General features: G+C 42.9%; 2 protein-coding genes across 4 annotated transcripts; one reads left to right on the plus strand and one right to left on the minus strand.

Annotated features, from left to right (window-relative positions):
- Nucleotides 1-411: 411 nt before the first annotated feature.
- On the minus strand, nt 412-10,344 carry slc4a1ap (solute carrier family 4 member 1 adaptor protein). Of its 2 annotated transcripts, XM_086127039.1 has the most exons (14): nt 9,503-10,344; nt 8,663-8,861; nt 8,436-8,564; nt 8,287-8,347; nt 6,347-6,486; nt 6,097-6,257; nt 5,781-5,850; nt 4,727-4,916; nt 3,704-3,800; nt 3,368-3,617; nt 2,820-2,918; nt 2,678-2,739; nt 2,092-2,161; nt 412-1,247 (listed from the first exon to the last, which is right to left on the minus strand). In XM_086127039.1, the coding sequence occupies exons 1-14, from the start codon at nt 10,334-10,336 to the stop codon at nt 1,198-1,200; spliced, it is 2,412 nt and encodes an 803-aa protein (XP_085983165.1). In that variant the 5' UTR covers nt 10,337-10,344; the 3' UTR covers nt 412-1,197. The 2 variants fall into 2 exon arrangements, with proteins under 2 accessions (XP_085983165.1, XP_085983164.1); XM_086127038.1 differs by having other exon boundaries at nt 2,678-2,918.
- Nucleotides 10,345-10,570: 226 nt separating this feature from the next.
- Nucleotides 10,571-15,601, plus strand: supt7l (SPT7 like, STAGA complex subunit gamma). 2 transcript variants are annotated; one of them, XM_086128189.1, is made up of 6 exons: nt 10,571-10,666; nt 11,388-11,846; nt 12,269-12,593; nt 13,498-13,529; nt 13,617-13,735; nt 14,170-15,601. In XM_086128189.1, exons 2-6 carry the CDS (start codon nt 11,422-11,424, stop codon nt 14,460-14,462), a joined length of 1,194 nt encoding a protein of 397 aa, XP_085984315.1. In that variant the 5' UTR covers nt 10,571-10,666; nt 11,388-11,421; the 3' UTR covers nt 14,463-15,601. The 2 variants fall into 2 exon arrangements, with proteins under 2 accessions (XP_085984315.1, XP_085984314.1); XM_086128188.1 differs by having other exon boundaries at nt 13,498-13,735.
- The last annotated feature ends 2,534 nt before the right edge of the window (nt 15,602-18,135 follow it).

Below are 18,135 nucleotides of genomic sequence, written 5' to 3' on the forward strand. Positions count from 1 at the left end.
CATAGGAAAACAAGTTAGCTTTGTGTCTTATTTTAATCAGCAGAATTATGCTTTGACCGAAGTGACCTTATGTAAGTGCCCCTAATAACCCCTAATGAGGTCGCTTAAGCACACCAAGTGGCTCTGTGACCACTGCACTGGCTGACCGAGTGTGTCGGGATGTGGTTTAATCGGTGGTTGATCACAGTTTAAGTGTATGAAAAGAATCTGCAAGGTGGGGGCACACATGGCTTGTCCTGCGTGTTTGAAGCCAGGATTTGCCAGGATTTGGTAATCATCGGTGCAAACCGATGATTACCAAGTCACAGCCACATCTTGACTGCCAACACAAAAAGCGTCTCTGGGCCGGATCATTTTTTTTTTTGTGTAATTGATTTGTGAAGTTAATGTGAAACAAATGACCTAGCCAGCTGTCGACAGACATTTTATTGTGTTTATATAACGAAATACAATGTAAAAGTATTATTGACTTTGTCACCGGAAAAGAAGCAGAGAATAGCTGCAAACCAAATGAGCAGCACTGAGTGGGAATCCTACATAAATGCTCAACAATGGCATCAGGACAATCCTGTTAAAAAGAGAACTTTTAGAAGGTCTGACCATGAGTGTGTGTGTGTGCGTGCGCGCGCGCGTATGTATCAGCTGACACACAACTCCGCTTACTGTAGCTTGAGTCATTATCAGCTTGCGTTTCATCCAGTAAGCCATCCAAGTGTCCAGATGGTCAGAAAAGCTGCTTCACTGCTCCCCCTCCCCGCTACACACTCTCTTTTCGGGGGGGGGAGCAAAGCCAGTGATCAAGTAGAACCAAATAGGGGAGGAATACAGACTGAATGTCAGGTGGTCTGAAGTGAAAGAGGATCAGCATGAGACTAGGGGAGGAAAAATAAAAGCTGAATTCAGTTCACTTTGTCTTGGGCTGCCATTTTCTATTTTCTGCTTGAAGGGTGAAAAGGACGGAACCTAAATCTTGTGTGTCGGGGCCGAAGGGGTCAAATGCCTGCATTGGCAACGCTTGACAACTGGGTCCTCTTTTTTGCAGATCAGCCAACATCATTATTTGAAGCTCAGTGTTGATTTTGATTCCCTCGTGGCCTCTCATGAGCTTGATCATACAGTTTGATGGTGCCGGGCGTGTAGGAGCGGTTGACGTGTTGGGTCAGATATGACTCGATGACAAGGGGGCGGTTTTTCCACTCAGTAGCCATACTTGTCATTAAGATGGGTGCGGCCATCTCCAGTCTGCCCTAAAAGTGATAAATTAGGCAGATATTAATTTGGTGTCTCTTGACTTAAATGAGAATAAGCAATTACCAATGAGGAAGCCATTTTATGCAGAGAGATATGAGCAAACACGGGCACTTTGGGCACATTTTCCTATCCAAATACTTACCCAGGACCCCTTACACAAAATTTGGTGAAACTATTAAATTGGGCTCATTACCGTATTTTCCGCACTATAAGGCACTTCGGATTATAAAGTGCACCTTCAATGAATGGCCTATTCTAAAACAGTTTTCATATATAGGGTGCACCGCATTATAAGGTGCATAGAATAGAAGCTACAATATTGGCTGCAGTTGGGTTATGCATCCACTAGATGGAGCTACACTAAAGAGAGTACAATTTAATACAATACAGCTTTATTTATATTGAGCCTTGGCTACGGTTGCACTGTGCATTCACTGGATAGAGCTACACTCAAGGGAATACAATACATCTTTATTCAAATAAACCCTCCACAGCCGTAACAAAGCGCTTAACAGAACATTTAAAAAAAACTACGTCCAAGAAATCAGAGTAATGATCCATGTATAAGGCGCATCGGATTCTAAAGTGTGTCTTATAATGCGGAAAATACGGTAGTCCATATCATTGGCGCCTATTAATATGCACCATCGGTATCTTCTTGCCTCTTGAAACAGTTTGTTCGTTATGTGTGGACGTCATGTGATGTGATCCTTGGTTAAAAAGTAACAAGCCGAGGCTCATTCAGACAGATCAACAGACTCCTCGTGCCCAATTTAAAGTCAGAGCTTTGCTTCAAATGCAATACAAGTATCTTGACTTGTGGCTGTGGAGTGCAGTTACCTGCCGGCGGCATCCAAACACAGTAATCGGGGTCGTCCTGTGGATACTGGCTCGAGAGCTGCGCTGGTGGCTATGGACACACACCATGAGGCAGTGTTGTTATATTATGAAAATAATATTTTATTTGAATACAACAAGAATCGAGCAACATGGGATAAAAACGTAAATTTTAAAGCAAATTGTATGTATGTATCTATGTCTCATTCATGCTGAAAATGAGCCAGGGAATTTTCAAAGTTGATCACTTTTCATGGGAACAAAGAAGAATTGAAGATTTAAACCAGAAATACAATAGAAGTGAATAGGACTTTATTGGAATAGACGGAAACAAACCAGGAATTTACAAAACTGAAAGTTGGCTCTTAATCGGGAATTTTGGGGGGCAAATATATTTGAGTATAATCGTGATTAAAATGACCAGATTTCATACAAGTACAGTGGTATGGTATCATTCCCATAGAAATGTTCACATTTGAAAGTTTAGAAAAATAGCCAGACTTAATTCCTGTGAAAATCGACAGGAAACGCTCCAGAAATTTCGTGTCACTTTCCACCTCTTTGCAATTTTTTTGTAATGACCCCCTACCTTGCCCATGCCTTTCTTTTTCTTTTTTGGATTAAGATCCTCATCACCCCTGTCTCTAGATTCTGTTGGGAAAAGTGAGTTAAGACCTGATTGTCAAATGTCAGGAGAGCATCAGAGTCCATGCGGAGACAGCAAATCTCACCGGAAGATGGTTGGTCGTGGTTGGACTTGATGTTCTGATGAGGAAACGGGTTCCCCGTGTCGGTACAAGCCGCGCTTTTCATCTTTTCGGGATTTTGTTCTGCGATGACGGGGGGGTGACGACAACAACACATTACAGTATAAGGATATTTGAAACCTGTTTTAAAACGGAAAAAATAGCTCCAACTCAACAAATTAGAAAATATCCACAAATTCAGTAAAGACTGAGGCAAATCCATTTCAGAAGTCCAATACCTACCTCATTTCAATATCAAGCTTATTAGTGACATTCAAAATTAAATCATGACTAATTCCACTCCCTGTTTAGTGGATCAAAACCACAGGTTCCGGTTTTGAATTACACTACTGTAATAAACTCGTTTTCACACAATATTCTCACTCACTTAGATGCACTGAGATGTTTTTAATACTGGAAAGTAATTGAAAAAGTGTATCTTTAGGTGTTGGACCTGCACTGACAACTAGTACTGCCACCTAGTGGCATAAATTATGAATGGATATTTTCCAAAGGAAGTTGTGGCAGCTGACCTTTTAGCTCCAACACTGATTTTTCTCCTTTCTGTCCTGAAGTCGCTTGAGCTATGAGGTCATCGGCCTCTAACGGATCAACATTCATCTCGCAAGGTTTATTTTCATGATCCTCCTTATTTTCAGCCATCTCCGGTTCTTCCTCCCCCTTTTCTTCTCCTTCCTCCTCCTCCTCCTCTTCTCCTCCTGGCGGAAGTTCTTTCATGTTAAAGAGTTCAGGAGGCAAGATGGGCTGCTTAGGAGGCAACTTCTACAGAAGAAATGAAGACTTACGTTTACTTCAAGAGATTCGTGTCATATTACATTTTGGAAAAAAAAACAAAACAAAACACCTACCCCAATAGTTCCAGTCTTCAGCTTAAACTTGCATCCTCCCTTCATGGCTCCAAAAAGCGGCAAGGCTTTCTTCGGTTTCTCAGAATTTGAGCTGCCACTTCGGTACCAAAGTATGTTCAAGTTGTGTTCAAAAACAGCATTAGTACTGAAGTTCCATTGATGTTTCATGCTTTAGCAATGCTATAACGAGCACCTCTAACGACAAAGTCAGTGCGAATGCAGACCTCCACCAAGGCTGAACTGTTATCACGACATGTGGAAATTTGTATTTTAACGCTTTCATTCCACAAGACGTACTTGTCTTTTTAAAATTAGGCCCCGCCTACCAAGGACGTACTTGTCTTTTTTCTAAGTCTTTTTTTTTTTTGCGTCATAGTCAAGAGGAGGGTCTGATGGAATCTGTGAATGAGAATAAGCCGTTTGCATTGTAAATCATGTCAAAAAAGCGACCAGTAGGTGGCAGTGGTGCCTCACGTGCTTTAAATGCATGTTTTTACTAAAAGCTCTTTTTCTCCGTTTTTTTTGGCCCGGGAATCGCCATTTTGTAATGCCAATTGCTGAAGAATGGCATTCTATCGTAATATGGACTCTATAAGAAGAGAGTCCAAACTTTATTTTGGTAGGCTCCATGTTTATATAGCGGAACCAAATATTCTGTGGGCCTTGTAAGATCAGTCAAAATCCAGTAAAAGGCTGGCATTGAGGGGATCCCTCCAGTGAAAATGGCTGGGATTGAATGGGTTAACAGATCGCCTGTGCCATTATGATTTTTTGGGGGTGTAGGGGGATGGTTGACTGTTCCATTGTAATTCATACAATACATGTTTATTAATGAAGCGCTTTCACAATCGCTGCAGCTGGAACAAAGCACTTTCCAGAACATTTCACATAAAATAACGATTCAAATTAAAACAAAGCCAAGGGCGGGCTAAAACTGTTGCACGGTTGTGTAATCTATTTGTATTGACGCCACAACCACTTGAACGTTTCACTGATAGAGTAACAAAAGAGGAGACTTTTCACCTGGGTAGCAACGAGGGAAGCTGTGAAGGGCGAGTGAGTTCCACCAATTTGCGCAGCCGCTGGGCGTCTTTTCGGAGATCCGCGATGTGCACGTGCAGCTTCCTGCGCTCCAGGGCATTCATGGTCGCATCGCTGCGCACAGCGGTCATGAAAGCGTCCAGCGGGTCATCGGTCGAAGAGCCAGAAGGGTCTGGTGAGCAAATAGGAAGACCGTGTACAAGTATTCACAGTGCTTCATTTTACGGACTGATGTTTCTCGATATCTAACTCCCTCCACACACACACACACACACACACACACACACACACACACACACACACACACACACACACACACACACACACACACACACACACACACACACACACACACACACACACACACACACACACACACACACACACACACACACACGGAGAGAACGAGAGAGAGAGAACGGGGGTCACCAATCTTTTTGAAACCGAGAGCTACTTTGTGGGCACTGATCAATGCGAAGGGCTACCAGCTTGATACTGTACACCCTTCTGAAATAAGACAAAATACTTTTTCTGAAATTACTTTTCATAATGTTGCTGTAAAAAAAAAAAATTGAAAAAAGCCCATTCAGAATAAGCGGTGTTGAAAATAGTCGGACGGATGGATAATGTTGCTGTTATAAATTTTCATCTCACGTCTCATAATTAGGAAACACCGATATCAACATGCGATACTCTGATTCTACTGTATATATCTCTGCCGGTGTTTTCATTTTCAAATTACTTACTTTTTCAACATTACTACAAAATCACAATGTCCCATCACTGGCGAGCTGTTTTTTAGAACAGGCCCGCGGGCTACTCACGTGGGGCTCGAGGGCTACCTGGTTGGTGCCCCCTGATATAGACACACAAACACACACACATTCACACACACAGCCTTCATTTTGATTCTGGGTTGCAGGTTGTTGAATTTTTGAGGGGTAAACAAAACCTTAAAGTCAGGCGTACAAGCAGCCGGAAAAGTGGCACTTTGTGAATACTCTCCAGATGCGGTGTCCACTTGAAAAGAACTCACCTTCCCCAGGGGTGCTGAGCTTTTTCTGTGCTTCTGCTACCTCCTTCTCTACCTGTGATAACTTGGCCAGCTACAAGGGGGGTGTGGGGGGGGGGGGGGGAAGCAACCAATTTGCTTTTAAACACACAAAACCTGATGAAATCGAATTGAGCAGCTGTATCAAGAATACAATACACAGTTCTGATGACTATTGTAATTGTATTAAAAATGACGCACTGCATCACACGGAGACACTTATCCAAGATCTTACCTACCCTCGTTCGCTACATGTGACATCGAATGACACGGTTAGCTATTGCGTGCTTGCCGGCTTTACCAGTGATTCGTAGGTCTCGGTCCGCTCCTCAATCTTTCCTGCTTTTTTCATTCTTTCTTTCCTCTTCTTTTCAACGGTGCCCGTCCGGTCCAGGAAGGTGTCGTCGTCGCTGTCATAGTAGTCCTCATTTTCCCAGTTCTTTTTCTTGCGCTTGCGGGACACTGCGTAGTCGAGCAGACGTGAACTTGTTAGGACGCTCGGAGGGTCTTGAGACGATGCCTTGCAAAGGTTGAGCGGTGAGCACTCCCACCTGCTTCCTGGCGCAGCAGTCCTCTGGCTTCGAGCATGCGGCAGGCCTCGAGGCAGCACTGGACTGACGCTTCTTTCTTCTTGCCCGTGTGGGTCACCTCGGCAACGAGCTGTCGGCCCAAGGCATCGTCCACCGGAAGCCTGGAAGACCGAGCCGCAGGATCGTTCGGAAGCTTGGCAAAATGGCTGATCTGTACTGGACCACTTTTTGGCACCATTGCATCGGAATGTCAACTCCAAAATATGGATGCTGACGGACAGTCTCATCATCTCTGAAAAATGCAACTTGGATAAGGGTGTTTTTCATTTTAGCTAAGTAGTCCCGATCATGCTCGTCTTTTTCATTGAATTTGGTGTGACATAATGTCACACGATTTACAAAGATTACATAGCTACAGCCACCCAATCGATATGGTCGGTGGTAAAAAGTAGGGCTCAAAGGTTCTAAAAAACATTCTTAGCGGTAATTGTCGTTTTATTTTTAGTGATAACCTTTACAATATTAGAATGCTAGGGGGCAGTGTTGCCTTGAGGAAGGGGGTATATAGCACGGGTTTTGTGTAATGTGGCGGAGGCGATCCTTCTGTGGGTTAAGGTGGACGGTCGCAAAAATAAAGAGTTCTACGACCATCGTACAAGTGGAGTTATTATTCGGATTAACACTGGTAGCAGAGGATGGTTAGCAACTACAGAATCCCGCCACCTTTTGAAGTGGGAAAACCCTACGAGAGCTGGAAGAATGAAGTCGGAATTTGGACAAGAGTCACCGACTTGGAGAAGAAAAAGCAAGCCCTCGCGGTGGCTTTGGCGCTTTCAGGTAGGGCACGAGAGACAGCGATGGAAATTCCCGCTGATGACTTAAATCAGGACGCGGGAATGGACACTTTATTCGGCAAACTTGACCGGATTGTGAAAGACGTGAACGGGTCCATGGCGGACTATATTATTGAATTTGAAGAGCGATATTCACGTATGCGGAAATACAAAATGGAGCTGCCCGACGCTGTTTTAGCTTTCAAGCTGTTGGATACGGCGTGCCCGGATACGACAGACAGACAACTGGCTTCAACAGCATGCAGTGACTTAACATTCGCTAATATGAAGTCGGCGCTGAAGAGGATATTTGGCGCGAGCGCGAGTGCGGTGACGGAGGGCATCAAACGGGAAACAGTGTATGCTACGGAGCAGCGAAGAAAAAAGAGCGGTGACTGGCAAAAAAACCCTCGACAGAAAACCCCGCAGATCGGCACTAATCCGCTTATATATAATACTCCCCCCCCCTCAATATTACAAATGCGATTAATTGTCTTTTTTTTTCCTGTTCCCATCTATTTTTTTTAAACAAACATAAGCAATAAATTCATCCGTTTTAAAATGAACAGCATCAAATTGATTATACATACCTGCTTTGGTCTTATAAGTTAAGCCTCAAATAAAGACAAATGAACCGTTAATTCACATGAAGACGTTTTTTTTTATATCTACTTCTATTCGAGTCGTTAACTTTGTAAAAACTTTGACTCGACATATCCTTTCTGCGTTCGCGACGACTACTTCACAAAATTCTGCCAAACAAGCGCGGCGGTACTAAGCCATGACTCAGATTGTAACGATAATGCAAACACATCTGTGCCTTTATCACTTCACATGTTGCATGAAACGACGTGGCCTGCACTTCTTCAGTGTCGAACTGATCGAGACGCTAGAAATAAATAAAGCAATTAACACCCACATACACGCACGCGCACATGAAACGAAGCCTCACAAGTGCCGAACAACCGTGAATGAAGCAGTCGAACCCCTCCCGACTTGCAGCCTTTGCAATTTGAAAATGGTATCCTACATTACGATGTCAATTTCGATTTGGATTCATTGGTCAGACTTACTAAAAACAGTCAGATCAGGATTCAGCTTTTGATTGGGGTTTTTCGTGACACTTACTTGATCCTGCAGAGCCAGCTGCCGTGGCTTTTGTCTTCATACTCAAACTCCAGCTCTTCGCCTAATGTTAAATATAAAGTAATACTGAATTATTAAGAGTCAACATTTCCTGCTGTCTCTTGCTGTGGATTGAGAGGAAGTCAAATTACCTTCCCTGTCATAAAAACCCTGTAAGGCCTTTTTAGGGTCCTTTAAGTAAGCAGCTTCCTGGTCTTCTTGGAACTCTGTTGAGAAGGGGTTCTCCTCATTTTCGTCTTGTTCTGGGAGCTGCTCCTCGGCTGCACGGGGAATTGATGGTGACACAAGCGGTAAAAGGAAAACGGCGAATTTTAATTTCTCAACCCAGCACTTCCAAACACAGTCACAAAAAACTCACCCATTCCCCAAGAACAGCCCGAGTCGTCACTGGACACTTTGCTCTTGCCGCTTGTTACTTCATCCTTGTCCTCTCCCTCGTTATCATCGGACCCCTCTCCCATCATTCTCTTCTCTAGCTGCGCCCTCTGTTTCCTGCCTTGCTCCCTCAGCTCTGTGACTGTCAGTTCAGACTCTTCTTCCTCATCAAATTCTGGACCCTGAAAGGAGAAGACGTTATTTGCATGAAGTAGGAAAAGGTTTATGAGGTAACAACCTTTTTTTTTTCCTGCCCTAACTAATCTTCTTAGTAAGTCACACATGTAAAACTGTAACACCTAAATGTAAAAGAGCAGTTACTGTACATAACTCCAAAGTTTGTGCTTTGAAAAGTCAAATATATTGATGTTAATTACAGCAAAGTCAGAAATAGTGAAATGTTTAATGTAAATTATGTGTATGAATTGTAAACAGTCAAAGTTGGCTGACAAAAGACTTTGCACTAAAACACTAACATTCTGCTGTGTAGTTTTGATCTTAACCCAAACAACAACAGTGCAGCATGTGCTGCCACATTCTACGTACCGTACACGGCATCTAAATAAGGGCTCAGCAGCCTTTTTCAAGCTGAGAGCTACTTCTTCTCTAGCAATTAATGCGAAGGGCTACCACTTTCAAACTCACTTCTAAAATAACAAAAGTGCTTGGATGGCTTTGAATGAATTGAGATTACGCAAGTCTTGCCCCTCCACCTGAGGACCTGCGCTGTCATTTGTTTGGGTGTGAAACGTCATGCCATTAAAGAATAATTTAATAAGAATCTTAACAGAGAAATTGTGCAAAGACGAAAAACAAGCTATACCTGTAGGATGAATAGCCTCGTGCTGCCGCCGAACTTAAGGACATGTCCAACACGGAGTCTGATGAACGTTTTAGGAGGGATTTTGTTCTTGTTTACGACTGTGCCGTGTGTGCTGCCCAAGTCCTGGATGTAGAAACCACGATCCTCGCCGACAGACTCCCCTTCGCCGGGATGTAGGCGGTACTGGATGATAGCATGGTACCTGGAAATGGACGGGTGTTCCAGAGAGACGTCACACACCGGTAAACGCCCAACCACAAAGTAGCCTCGATGCCCGAGGGGCACTCTGTCCACTATGGTGCCGTTTTTTAGAATTTCAAGAGCATAGAGGTCATCCGGAGCAGGGCCACCCCACTTAGGCTCTGTGTATGGGAGAGGAGGGAACTTGCCAGCAGAAGGAACCTTGGACGGGAGCACCCCGTGTTTAGATTCTGGTTTCACGTTTAGTGAAGCAAAGTCTCTGTTTTCATCACCATTTGTATTCTTTTCTGGCCCAATCTCCGACGTTTCGTTGTCGTCTTCTGGAAAAACAGAGGGCTCACAATTGGATTCCTCAACGTGCGCTTGCTTTCTTTCTTTCCCGGGATTCCTCTCGGCTTCGGGTTTGGAGGAAGCAGCAGCGCTCAGGCTGCGTTTGCTGGCGAGAGAAGACGCAGCGAACGCAGTTGGTTTTTTAAAAGGGTCCGTTGTTTCCTGATCAGCTCCAGGCATTTCGTTCTTTTCGGGTTTCGTGTCATTCTCTGCGAGTAAGCACTCGTCCGTTCCCTTCAATGAGTTGGTCTCTTTTTCATCCGATTTTATTGCGCTCACGTCGAGCTGCTCGGAGGCGGCCATGTATGTTTGGTGCGATGGTCTATTGAGTCCGGGTCTTGTTTTCATATTTGAACGGCGAAGATAAACTAATCAGAAAGAAATTTAACACAAACATTACATTTAAAAAATATTTACACGTAAAACAATTTTTTGGGGTGGTCACCTGAATAAAACAAACGTGCTGCCGTTGTGCATTTTTCTTCCGGAACAAAATACTTAATTTTGTATTTTACCGGAATGTGTTTAAAGAAGAAAGGCTTATTTCCTGCATAAAGGTTCAAATAACAACCAAGCACATTGGTTGCGCATATTAATATACAAACATTAGCAAACGCTTCTTTTGCTGAATAGGTGAGGCACCATTTCTTAACTTATTCTTACTTTAATAGATACATTTGTGTGTATTTAATCTGCATGTACGTAATATAGTTGTCTCGTCCCAATGCATTGCGTTGGGACGACGTTATGCTTTTCCAAACTCAATGGAGAACTACATCCGCTGTCTTTGGAGTTGTATTTACATGAAGTAGAAATACAATCTATTTTATTAAGCTACGCTATATAATTTGACAACAGTAACTCGTGATGCGTTATCCTAATTGTTTCTGGAATGTTAACGACGGAGTTTTTTATTTCATCGTTTTGACGATTTTTCATGCACTTAAGTCTACATAGAGAGCCACCTGAAGGTTGTTTTTAGAAATGAGGGAAAACTTGCTTTCTCGTACAAAATGTTTAACAATTGAATATTGAAAGGCTGAAACGTAGAGGATTTGGACAATTTTAAATCAAACAAGGTCTTTTAAATAAATAATCAATGATCAAAAGTATTGTTTGTAAATGTGAAAATCGAATAATCTATTAACTGTTGCACCTCTATTCTAAGATCGCTACTAAGATCCAACCTTCAGATTTGTAGATACTGATCTGGCTTATTCCCATAAATACCAGTTAATTCCCATGAAAAGTTTAGAACTTTGAACATTTGCAACTTTACTTGTCAGTCAGTATTCCATGTCAATATTTGGAAACGTCTAACACCGTAGGGCTCCTTTTTTTTGTCCCTTCTTAGCATTCCAGGAGCATTTCGTCTGTGATCTCTCATCATGATGCGCTACTGGGGCGAGATCCCTGGGCCCGCAGGGGCTCCCGCCAGTCGCAGCTCCTTTGATTTGCTCCAGCGTGAGTTTCGATCGGTTGAGATGCAGGATCCTCCACTTCATCAGCCCTCGGCCCAGCGTCCACGCCCCACCACGATGCTGGACGTCCCATCAGAACCTTGTAGTCTCACCATTCACGCGGTGCAGCTGTGCCAGCATGCCCGCCGCCTCCGTGGCCTTTTGGCGGCAGCTCAGGGTCAAAGCTCGACGTCTTCTGAGGTTGGGGGCAGGCTGGAGGATGTTGAAACAAACCTGCCACTGCGCCCTCCTACCCCACCCGCCATGCCGGATGACTTGCTACCACCTGACTGCAAAGATCCTTGGAAACCCTTTCAGCTCCGCCACAGTGACCCTGAAAGTGACTTTTATACGTAAGTTGTTCTGCTTTTGTCAACAAACAAAATTTGTGATTAACCTGTTGTAATTCAATACTGAAACATTAAAGAATAGGGCATGTGTATTCAAATGTTTAGAGAAGGTCCAATGAGGTTACTCTGTCAAGATTATAGTGCATATATACAGTACGTTTATGAGTTCATCCATCAAAGGGTAAAATCCAACTCAAACTGCTCTCTATTTGTGTTCAGTGTCAAAATTAAATGAGCAAGCAAAGAGTGCTGCATAACTTAGCCAAGGGCACCTCAACAGTAATCGGGGAAACAGATTGGCATCCCTCCAACAACTAGATGTCATTTTTACGTTTGTCTGTAGCGAGAATCGTGACCCTCCGGTTCCAGATGAGCGAGTGTTTACGCAAAGTCTTTGGTTCCCCTTCGTCTTCTCCCATTATCAGGGGTAAAGGGGAGCCAGTCACAGAGCTGAGTTGGCCCTCCTGCAGGCAGCTCCTTTATCAGTCGGTGGCCACCATCTTGGCCCACGCAGGCTTCGAGACGGCCCAGGAGAGCGTGCTAGAAACTCTCACCGACCTGGTTCACGAGCACTACCTACGCCTTACCCGCCTCCTGCGGGTAGCTGTGGACCGGGAGGCCCGGCTGGGGGCCAGTCCCTTTCCTGACGTGATGGAGCAAGTTTTCCATGAAGTGGGCATCGGCAGTGTGCTTGCCCTCCAGCACTTCTGGCAAGTGCGCATCAAGGATTATCACAGCTACATGTTACAGGTGATGAAAGACAAGTTTTATGACTCTCCTCAGGATCAAGTCACATTGTTGAGTGAGGGTGCATGTGAAAATCACTGAAACTAAAAATGTATTATTTACAGCAGGGGTGCCCATTACGTCGATCCTGATCTACCGGTAGATCTAAAACAGGTCCCAAGTAGATCTGAAGAGTGTCGAGGAGAAAAAAAACCACACAACCATTTTATTTTTTTGTGTTAATGTACGCTGTAGCATAATCATCCTATCAGTCTCCTTTTCACAAAATAAATATTAAAAAAAAAAAAAAAAGCAGGTAAATCTTGAATTTACGGTGGCGCGTGATGGCGTCACCGGAAGTTGTTTGCGCTCAGCAGTCTGCAATTGCAGCTTGTGATCAGAGCTGTTGCGCTCTATCTTTTATCGACATTATTCTCATTCAGAGTTTGCTTCGTGTACAATACACCGAGGGCACGGGCAAAGAATAGGAACCTCGGAGGGCCCAGGGAAGCACTTTAAAACGGTACGTGTGAGCTACGATAGTTAACAGGCTGCAAAAGTGCATCGCATGCCTCAGTTTCGGGCTGTTTCTCATCATGGCGTGTGTGTGTGTCTGTGTGTGCGCGCGCAGGTAAGGGTAGATCCCGTGAGGTTAGTTGATCGAAAAGTAGATCTTCGGTCCAAAAAGTTTGGGCACCCCTGATTTACAGGTTGGGTATGCATTTTATTTAAATTAGTTCCCCTGACCCAGGTGTTTTGACAAAAGGAATATGCAAAGAAAGATGGACATTTATCCGTATGTACATATAAATTCTGACCATATAATAACCACCCGGAGCTGGAGACTAGGGAGGCCCTGTTTTTTGTGTATCCGTGTTTTTCATTTTTAACTGCTGATAAGGACTGAAAATGGGTTTTGCCCTTCCAGGTTAGTAATGATCTGTCAGAAGAATATGAAAGGTTGGTGAATCCTGAAAAGTCTCTGGATGACTCAAAGCCCCTCAGGATCAAGGAGGAGCCCATGAGTGACATTTCCTTCCCTGTTAGTGAAGAGCCAGAGGCCGACCTAGCGTCTGGGGACCAAACCTTGCCCATGGGGGTCCTTGGGGCTCACGGTGAGAGGCTGTCTGCAGGCCTGGATGCCGACCACTCTCCTCACACCTCAAGTGAGTCCTATTTTTTATTCACATATGCAATGAAGAATTCAAGTTCTCTTTTGGTGCATAAGGTTGCCTGAAGAAAAACCTCAGAGGCAAATGCACAACCCGAGATTCAACGTGGTTGTCACATGACTTTGACCCCCTTAATTAAGCTTTCCTCCTATCACTTCGCTCAACATAATCTATTCTGCAGATTGAACACATTTCACTGTGCGCCTGTTTAGGACTTCAACGGAATGCATTTTGTTTATGCGTCAAATAAAATAAAGAGAGTAGAAAAATAACCAAGTAAGTGCTTGAATGAGTGCTGTAACGGAACAGTGGTACCCGAAAGAAGGTAATAGAAATTGTGAATTTTGATGATCACGGGGCCCTAAGCAGGTGCTTCGTGTTTGTGCTTTCGGCTGAATCTGAGCATTTTCTCCTCATTTTTTTCTAAGGTGGTGGTGTGGCCAACAACTCCCCCTTGTGGCCACAGGTAAAAGTGGAACCGCACGATGGTGAGGAAGGCCAGGCTGCCTCTCATCATCCTCATCCTCATCACCACCTGGGTGGAGATGTGTTTGAGGAGGGGGACCCCATGTCGACAATAAGCGAGTCGGGAGCTGCCATGGCCTCGTCTCCCGCTGGCGCGGCATCCGATGGCAGCTTTGCTTCACATTCGCCGGAATCCCTGATGAGCACCTCACCAGTCTTCAACCAGAGACCCAAGAAGCGAGCGAAAAGGATGTGAGGTTGCCTTGTGTCGCGAAGGAGACACACTGAACTCGCCAAGACAAAACATATGTTGACTGGGATGTTGAATGAAATTGTTCAAAGAAGAAAAATACACAAGATTGTTTTTAGCTGTTATGGTTTGTGGGCAATTAATTCATCAAGTATATGCACATGATCATTTGATCCATCCATGCATTTTCTATAATACTTGTCATCATTAGGGTTGTGGTTATCTGGAGCCAGTTGACTTTGGGGAAAGATTAGGTACATCCCGGTCTAGTCGCCATTCAGTCACATGGTGATTAGACAATCAGCTAGCAGGCAATACAAAAACAACTTTTTATAGATCTAATATCAGTAAGGTTTTTCTACCAATATTATTGTGGATGGAGTTTACAGTGTAGATTCTTTTATTTTGGTCACATGTTGACGACATGAGGGGTAACAACACCGATGAAGTGTCAACATAGTGAAGTTGCTGCCATTTTTAGTCATTTATTAGGAAAAGACTTTAGATTTGGCTTGTGTTTTCTTGAGTTAATGAGGTACACATGATGTAAAATGTTGCTATGAAACGTTTTTTTTAATTATAATAATCATTTCCATAATTGAGTTGAATGCTTTGTTTTCTTTCAATTTCATATTTCATCTGCACAGCCAGGACCAAAATCTTTAGCGTGTTGCCACATATTTTTAACTCCTCATTCCTCCTCCACACACACGTTTACGTGTCGGCCTCGGTAACGCATTCCACTAGGGGCTGCACTGTACACGTCTCACACACACACACACACACACACACTCACACACTCTCTCTCTCTCACACACAAATTAGCATCTGTTCCAGCCAAGCTGACAGACACCAGCAGGAAGTGCCGTTTGGTTGTCCACATTATGAAGACAATGTGCATTCAGCCTTAATGGCAAAGTAATTGCTTAATTTTTCCTGCTCAATGAGCTGATATATTCAAATACATGGAGAGTTTAGTGTGCATGCTCCGAGTGGGAGAAGTGCTTCTAGCCAGGTTTATACTGATGTCTAATTAAGTCCTGTGATGGCTAAGTCATGGTTGTCTGAATACACTTAAAAAAAAAAAAAAAAAGGTCTGTACTGTTCCTCCATATGTGGCAATAAAAGTGGCATGGTTAAGAGTAGTTGGGTGTGTATACTGTGCTTAAGGAAGCTTTCTTATCTTATCTTAATTCCATGCTCAGTGATGTCAATTGTAATATATTGGAGCATAAGTCTCTCTCGAACGTTTAGATTACCAAACATGCAAAATAAGGACGTTTCCGAAATTAAGAATTGCCAGTCTTAATGCGTCGTTGTTGACAACCTATGAAACAGATTTAAATTTTTTTTTATTTTCTTAGAGGTGACTATTCCACCATCGTTTTCCAAGGTAACAACTCAACTCAAGGCTGTGATATAATTACTGTTGGGTCATACTGGTAATTTAATAAACAACTATTTTTTTTTTTGTTGGTTTGTTTGTTTTTAAAATAGCCAAGTCCCCTTTAAATGGACTTTTGAACCTATGTTGCATATCAAAACTGTCTTAGTTCATCTATCCGCCACTGGAGGGCAGCGTTGTGTTACATGCAAACGTCAACATGGCAGGAAGCCCCCCCCCCCACCCCCTCCACCTCTGTTCAGCGGAGGCTTCAGTACCACTACCAATTACCAGACATCGGATTCGCCCAGAATGTTAACAAATGGCTTAATTTCGCACTACATGGTCCCAAATCGCTCGCTGTTACTGATATTTTATATATATAGCACCACATTACATTTCGCTTTAGGAGTAATGTTAGTTCCAAATACAAATGTCCAAACAAAACAGGAAACTGAACAAGCTCCCTTAACACATGACTAATAATTGCAAAAATAATGAATAGAACGATATCACACCAGTTCTCCATGGTATTTGTTTCCACACTTGTATACAATTGTAGAATATGACATCGACTATATGGAAGCCAAAACATACAGCATATTTGATAACAAGCTGGAGTTTGACACATATACCCATGCATGCAATTGATTTTAAAGAAAGACTCTCATGTAGCTACAGTAGCTCTGCCTATAATTGTCCATCACATCGGTCAGCAGATTTCGGTTTCTTTCCACCTCTAAGTGTGGCAGCACCATCTTCCTGTAGCTCATTAGAGACTCTGCCGTGCCTGCATACAACTGACACTACTTGCATTTCCCATCTGATTCTGCTTCAATTGATGTGACAGAGGGCTACAGTGTGCCTTCACATCAAGCACTGAAAGCATTTCATGTGATGTATCGATACTGTGAAGAAGCGCCCCCCGGTTTCTCACTTCTCACCCAAAAGCTTCAATAATGCCACTTTATCTTTCATCGTCTACAATGTATGCATTCATGACATCGCCATAACAACAGCGAGTTATCACAGCTTGAAATTAGGCGCTGGCTTGACAAATGCTTTTCGGTATGAAATTGGCTTCAGTTGGGTCTCCTTATGGCTTTTAATAAGAGAAGTGTCGTCTTTGATCTGCTCCATGTTTAAAGTACTTTGAGACAACTTTTGGCGCAATATAAATAAAATTGACTTGAATAGAATAGATTGAAAATTCTGTAGTAGGCACAAAAAAAAGGTTCACATCTTGTCATTGGGTCCCCTAACTTTCCACATCACCCCCTATTCTTGAAAAGTGTTTTTTTTTCTGTCTTTTTGGACAGTCTGACAAAGTATTGTGAGCCAACATTTTTGTCACACTGCAGTTGTGCGACTGCCGCCTTATTTGAGTTAAAGCTGTTTGACACCATTCCATCCCATCTGCTGTTTGTTGCCACATTTTCGAAAGCTGTCAAAACACTTTCAGACACTCCAAAACGAAATGAGAAAACGACTGACAGAAACGATGCCCTGCCTCGTAATAGTCAAGTCAAGTCAGTTTTTATTGTCAAATATGCTCTATGTGCAACATACAGCAAAGATGAAATTAACTTTCTCAACCACAGTGCAAACATGTAGTGTATTGAAACACACACAGCTAAAAATAATGGCAACAACCTGAACTGCATAAAAATACATAAAGACATAAATAGTTCACAGTTTTTAATCATATTTCTTGGTTATTTGCACCCCTCAGATAATAGATTCAGTTAGGTTATGCAGAAGAAGCTGTTCAAACGAACAACCGAGACTTTTATCAAAAGTTAACGAGATCTATGCCACCTAAACAGTCAGGATTATTTCCAATCAAAAGAGCCAAAAGGAGGCACGAAAGCACATCAAATAATGTGTGTGTCTGTGATGCTTTCTTTTTCACCGGCTCGAAAAATATATTTTCATTCTTAATTGCTGTCACATACACACTCATAAACAAAGGCGATGAAGCAACAAAAGGAACATGACAAACCAAATCTTTGTTTTGATGTTGTCCTCCTTTCATGTCCCGAATTTGAGCCGTCTTTTCTTCTTCTGATTTGTGTTTGTTGAAAGGAACAGTCTCTTGTTTTGTAGCGTCATGCCTCCTTTCTCTTTTGATAAAATGATAAAACCTCAGGATTCAATGAATCTACACCAGTGGTTCTTAACCTTCTTAGAGGTACCGAACCCAACCAGTTAAAGGTGCACATTCACTGAACGCTTCATTAGTGAAAAATAAATACATCTATTTCTTTCAAATTCAAGATATCAAAAAAAAAAAGC

Source organism: Hippocampus guttulatus, chromosome 13 (genome assembly GCF_054856545.1).
Source record: "Hippocampus guttulatus isolate MCC_2025c chromosome 13, RoL_Hgut_1.0, whole genome shotgun sequence".
In the NCBI taxonomy this organism is placed as follows: domain Eukaryota; kingdom Metazoa; phylum Chordata; class Actinopteri; order Syngnathiformes; family Syngnathidae; genus Hippocampus; species Hippocampus guttulatus.

What these genes read in the sequence shown, in the direction of transcription:
- slc4a1ap (XM_086127038.1), bottom strand. Translation starts at nt 10,336, where the DNA reads ATGGCCGCCTCCGAGCAGCTCGACGTGAGCGCAATAAAATCGGATGAA. An exon ending in CCGAGACCTACGAATCACTG is followed by an intron (nt 5,851 to 6,096) that starts GTAAAGCCGGCA and finishes CCCCCCTTGTAG; the next exon opens with CTGGCCAAGTTATCACAGGT. An exon ending in GCTCAGCACCCCTGGGGAAG is followed by an intron (nt 4,917 to 5,780) that starts GTGAGTTCTTTT and finishes TTTGCTCACCAG; the next exon opens with ACCCTTCTGGCTCTTCGACC.
- supt7l (XM_086128188.1), top strand. Translation starts at nt 11,422, where the DNA reads ATGATGCGCTACTGGGGCGAGATCCCTGGGCCCGCAGGGGCTCCCGCC. An exon ending in ATCACAGCTACATGTTACAG is followed by an intron (nt 12,594 to 13,497) that starts GTGATGAAAGAC and finishes TTGCCCTTCCAG; the next exon opens with GTTAGTAATGATCTGTCAGA. An exon ending in CCACTCTCCTCACACCTCAA is followed by an intron (nt 13,736 to 14,169) that starts GTGAGTCCTATT and finishes TTTTTTTCTAAG; the next exon opens with GTGGTGGTGTGGCCAACAAC.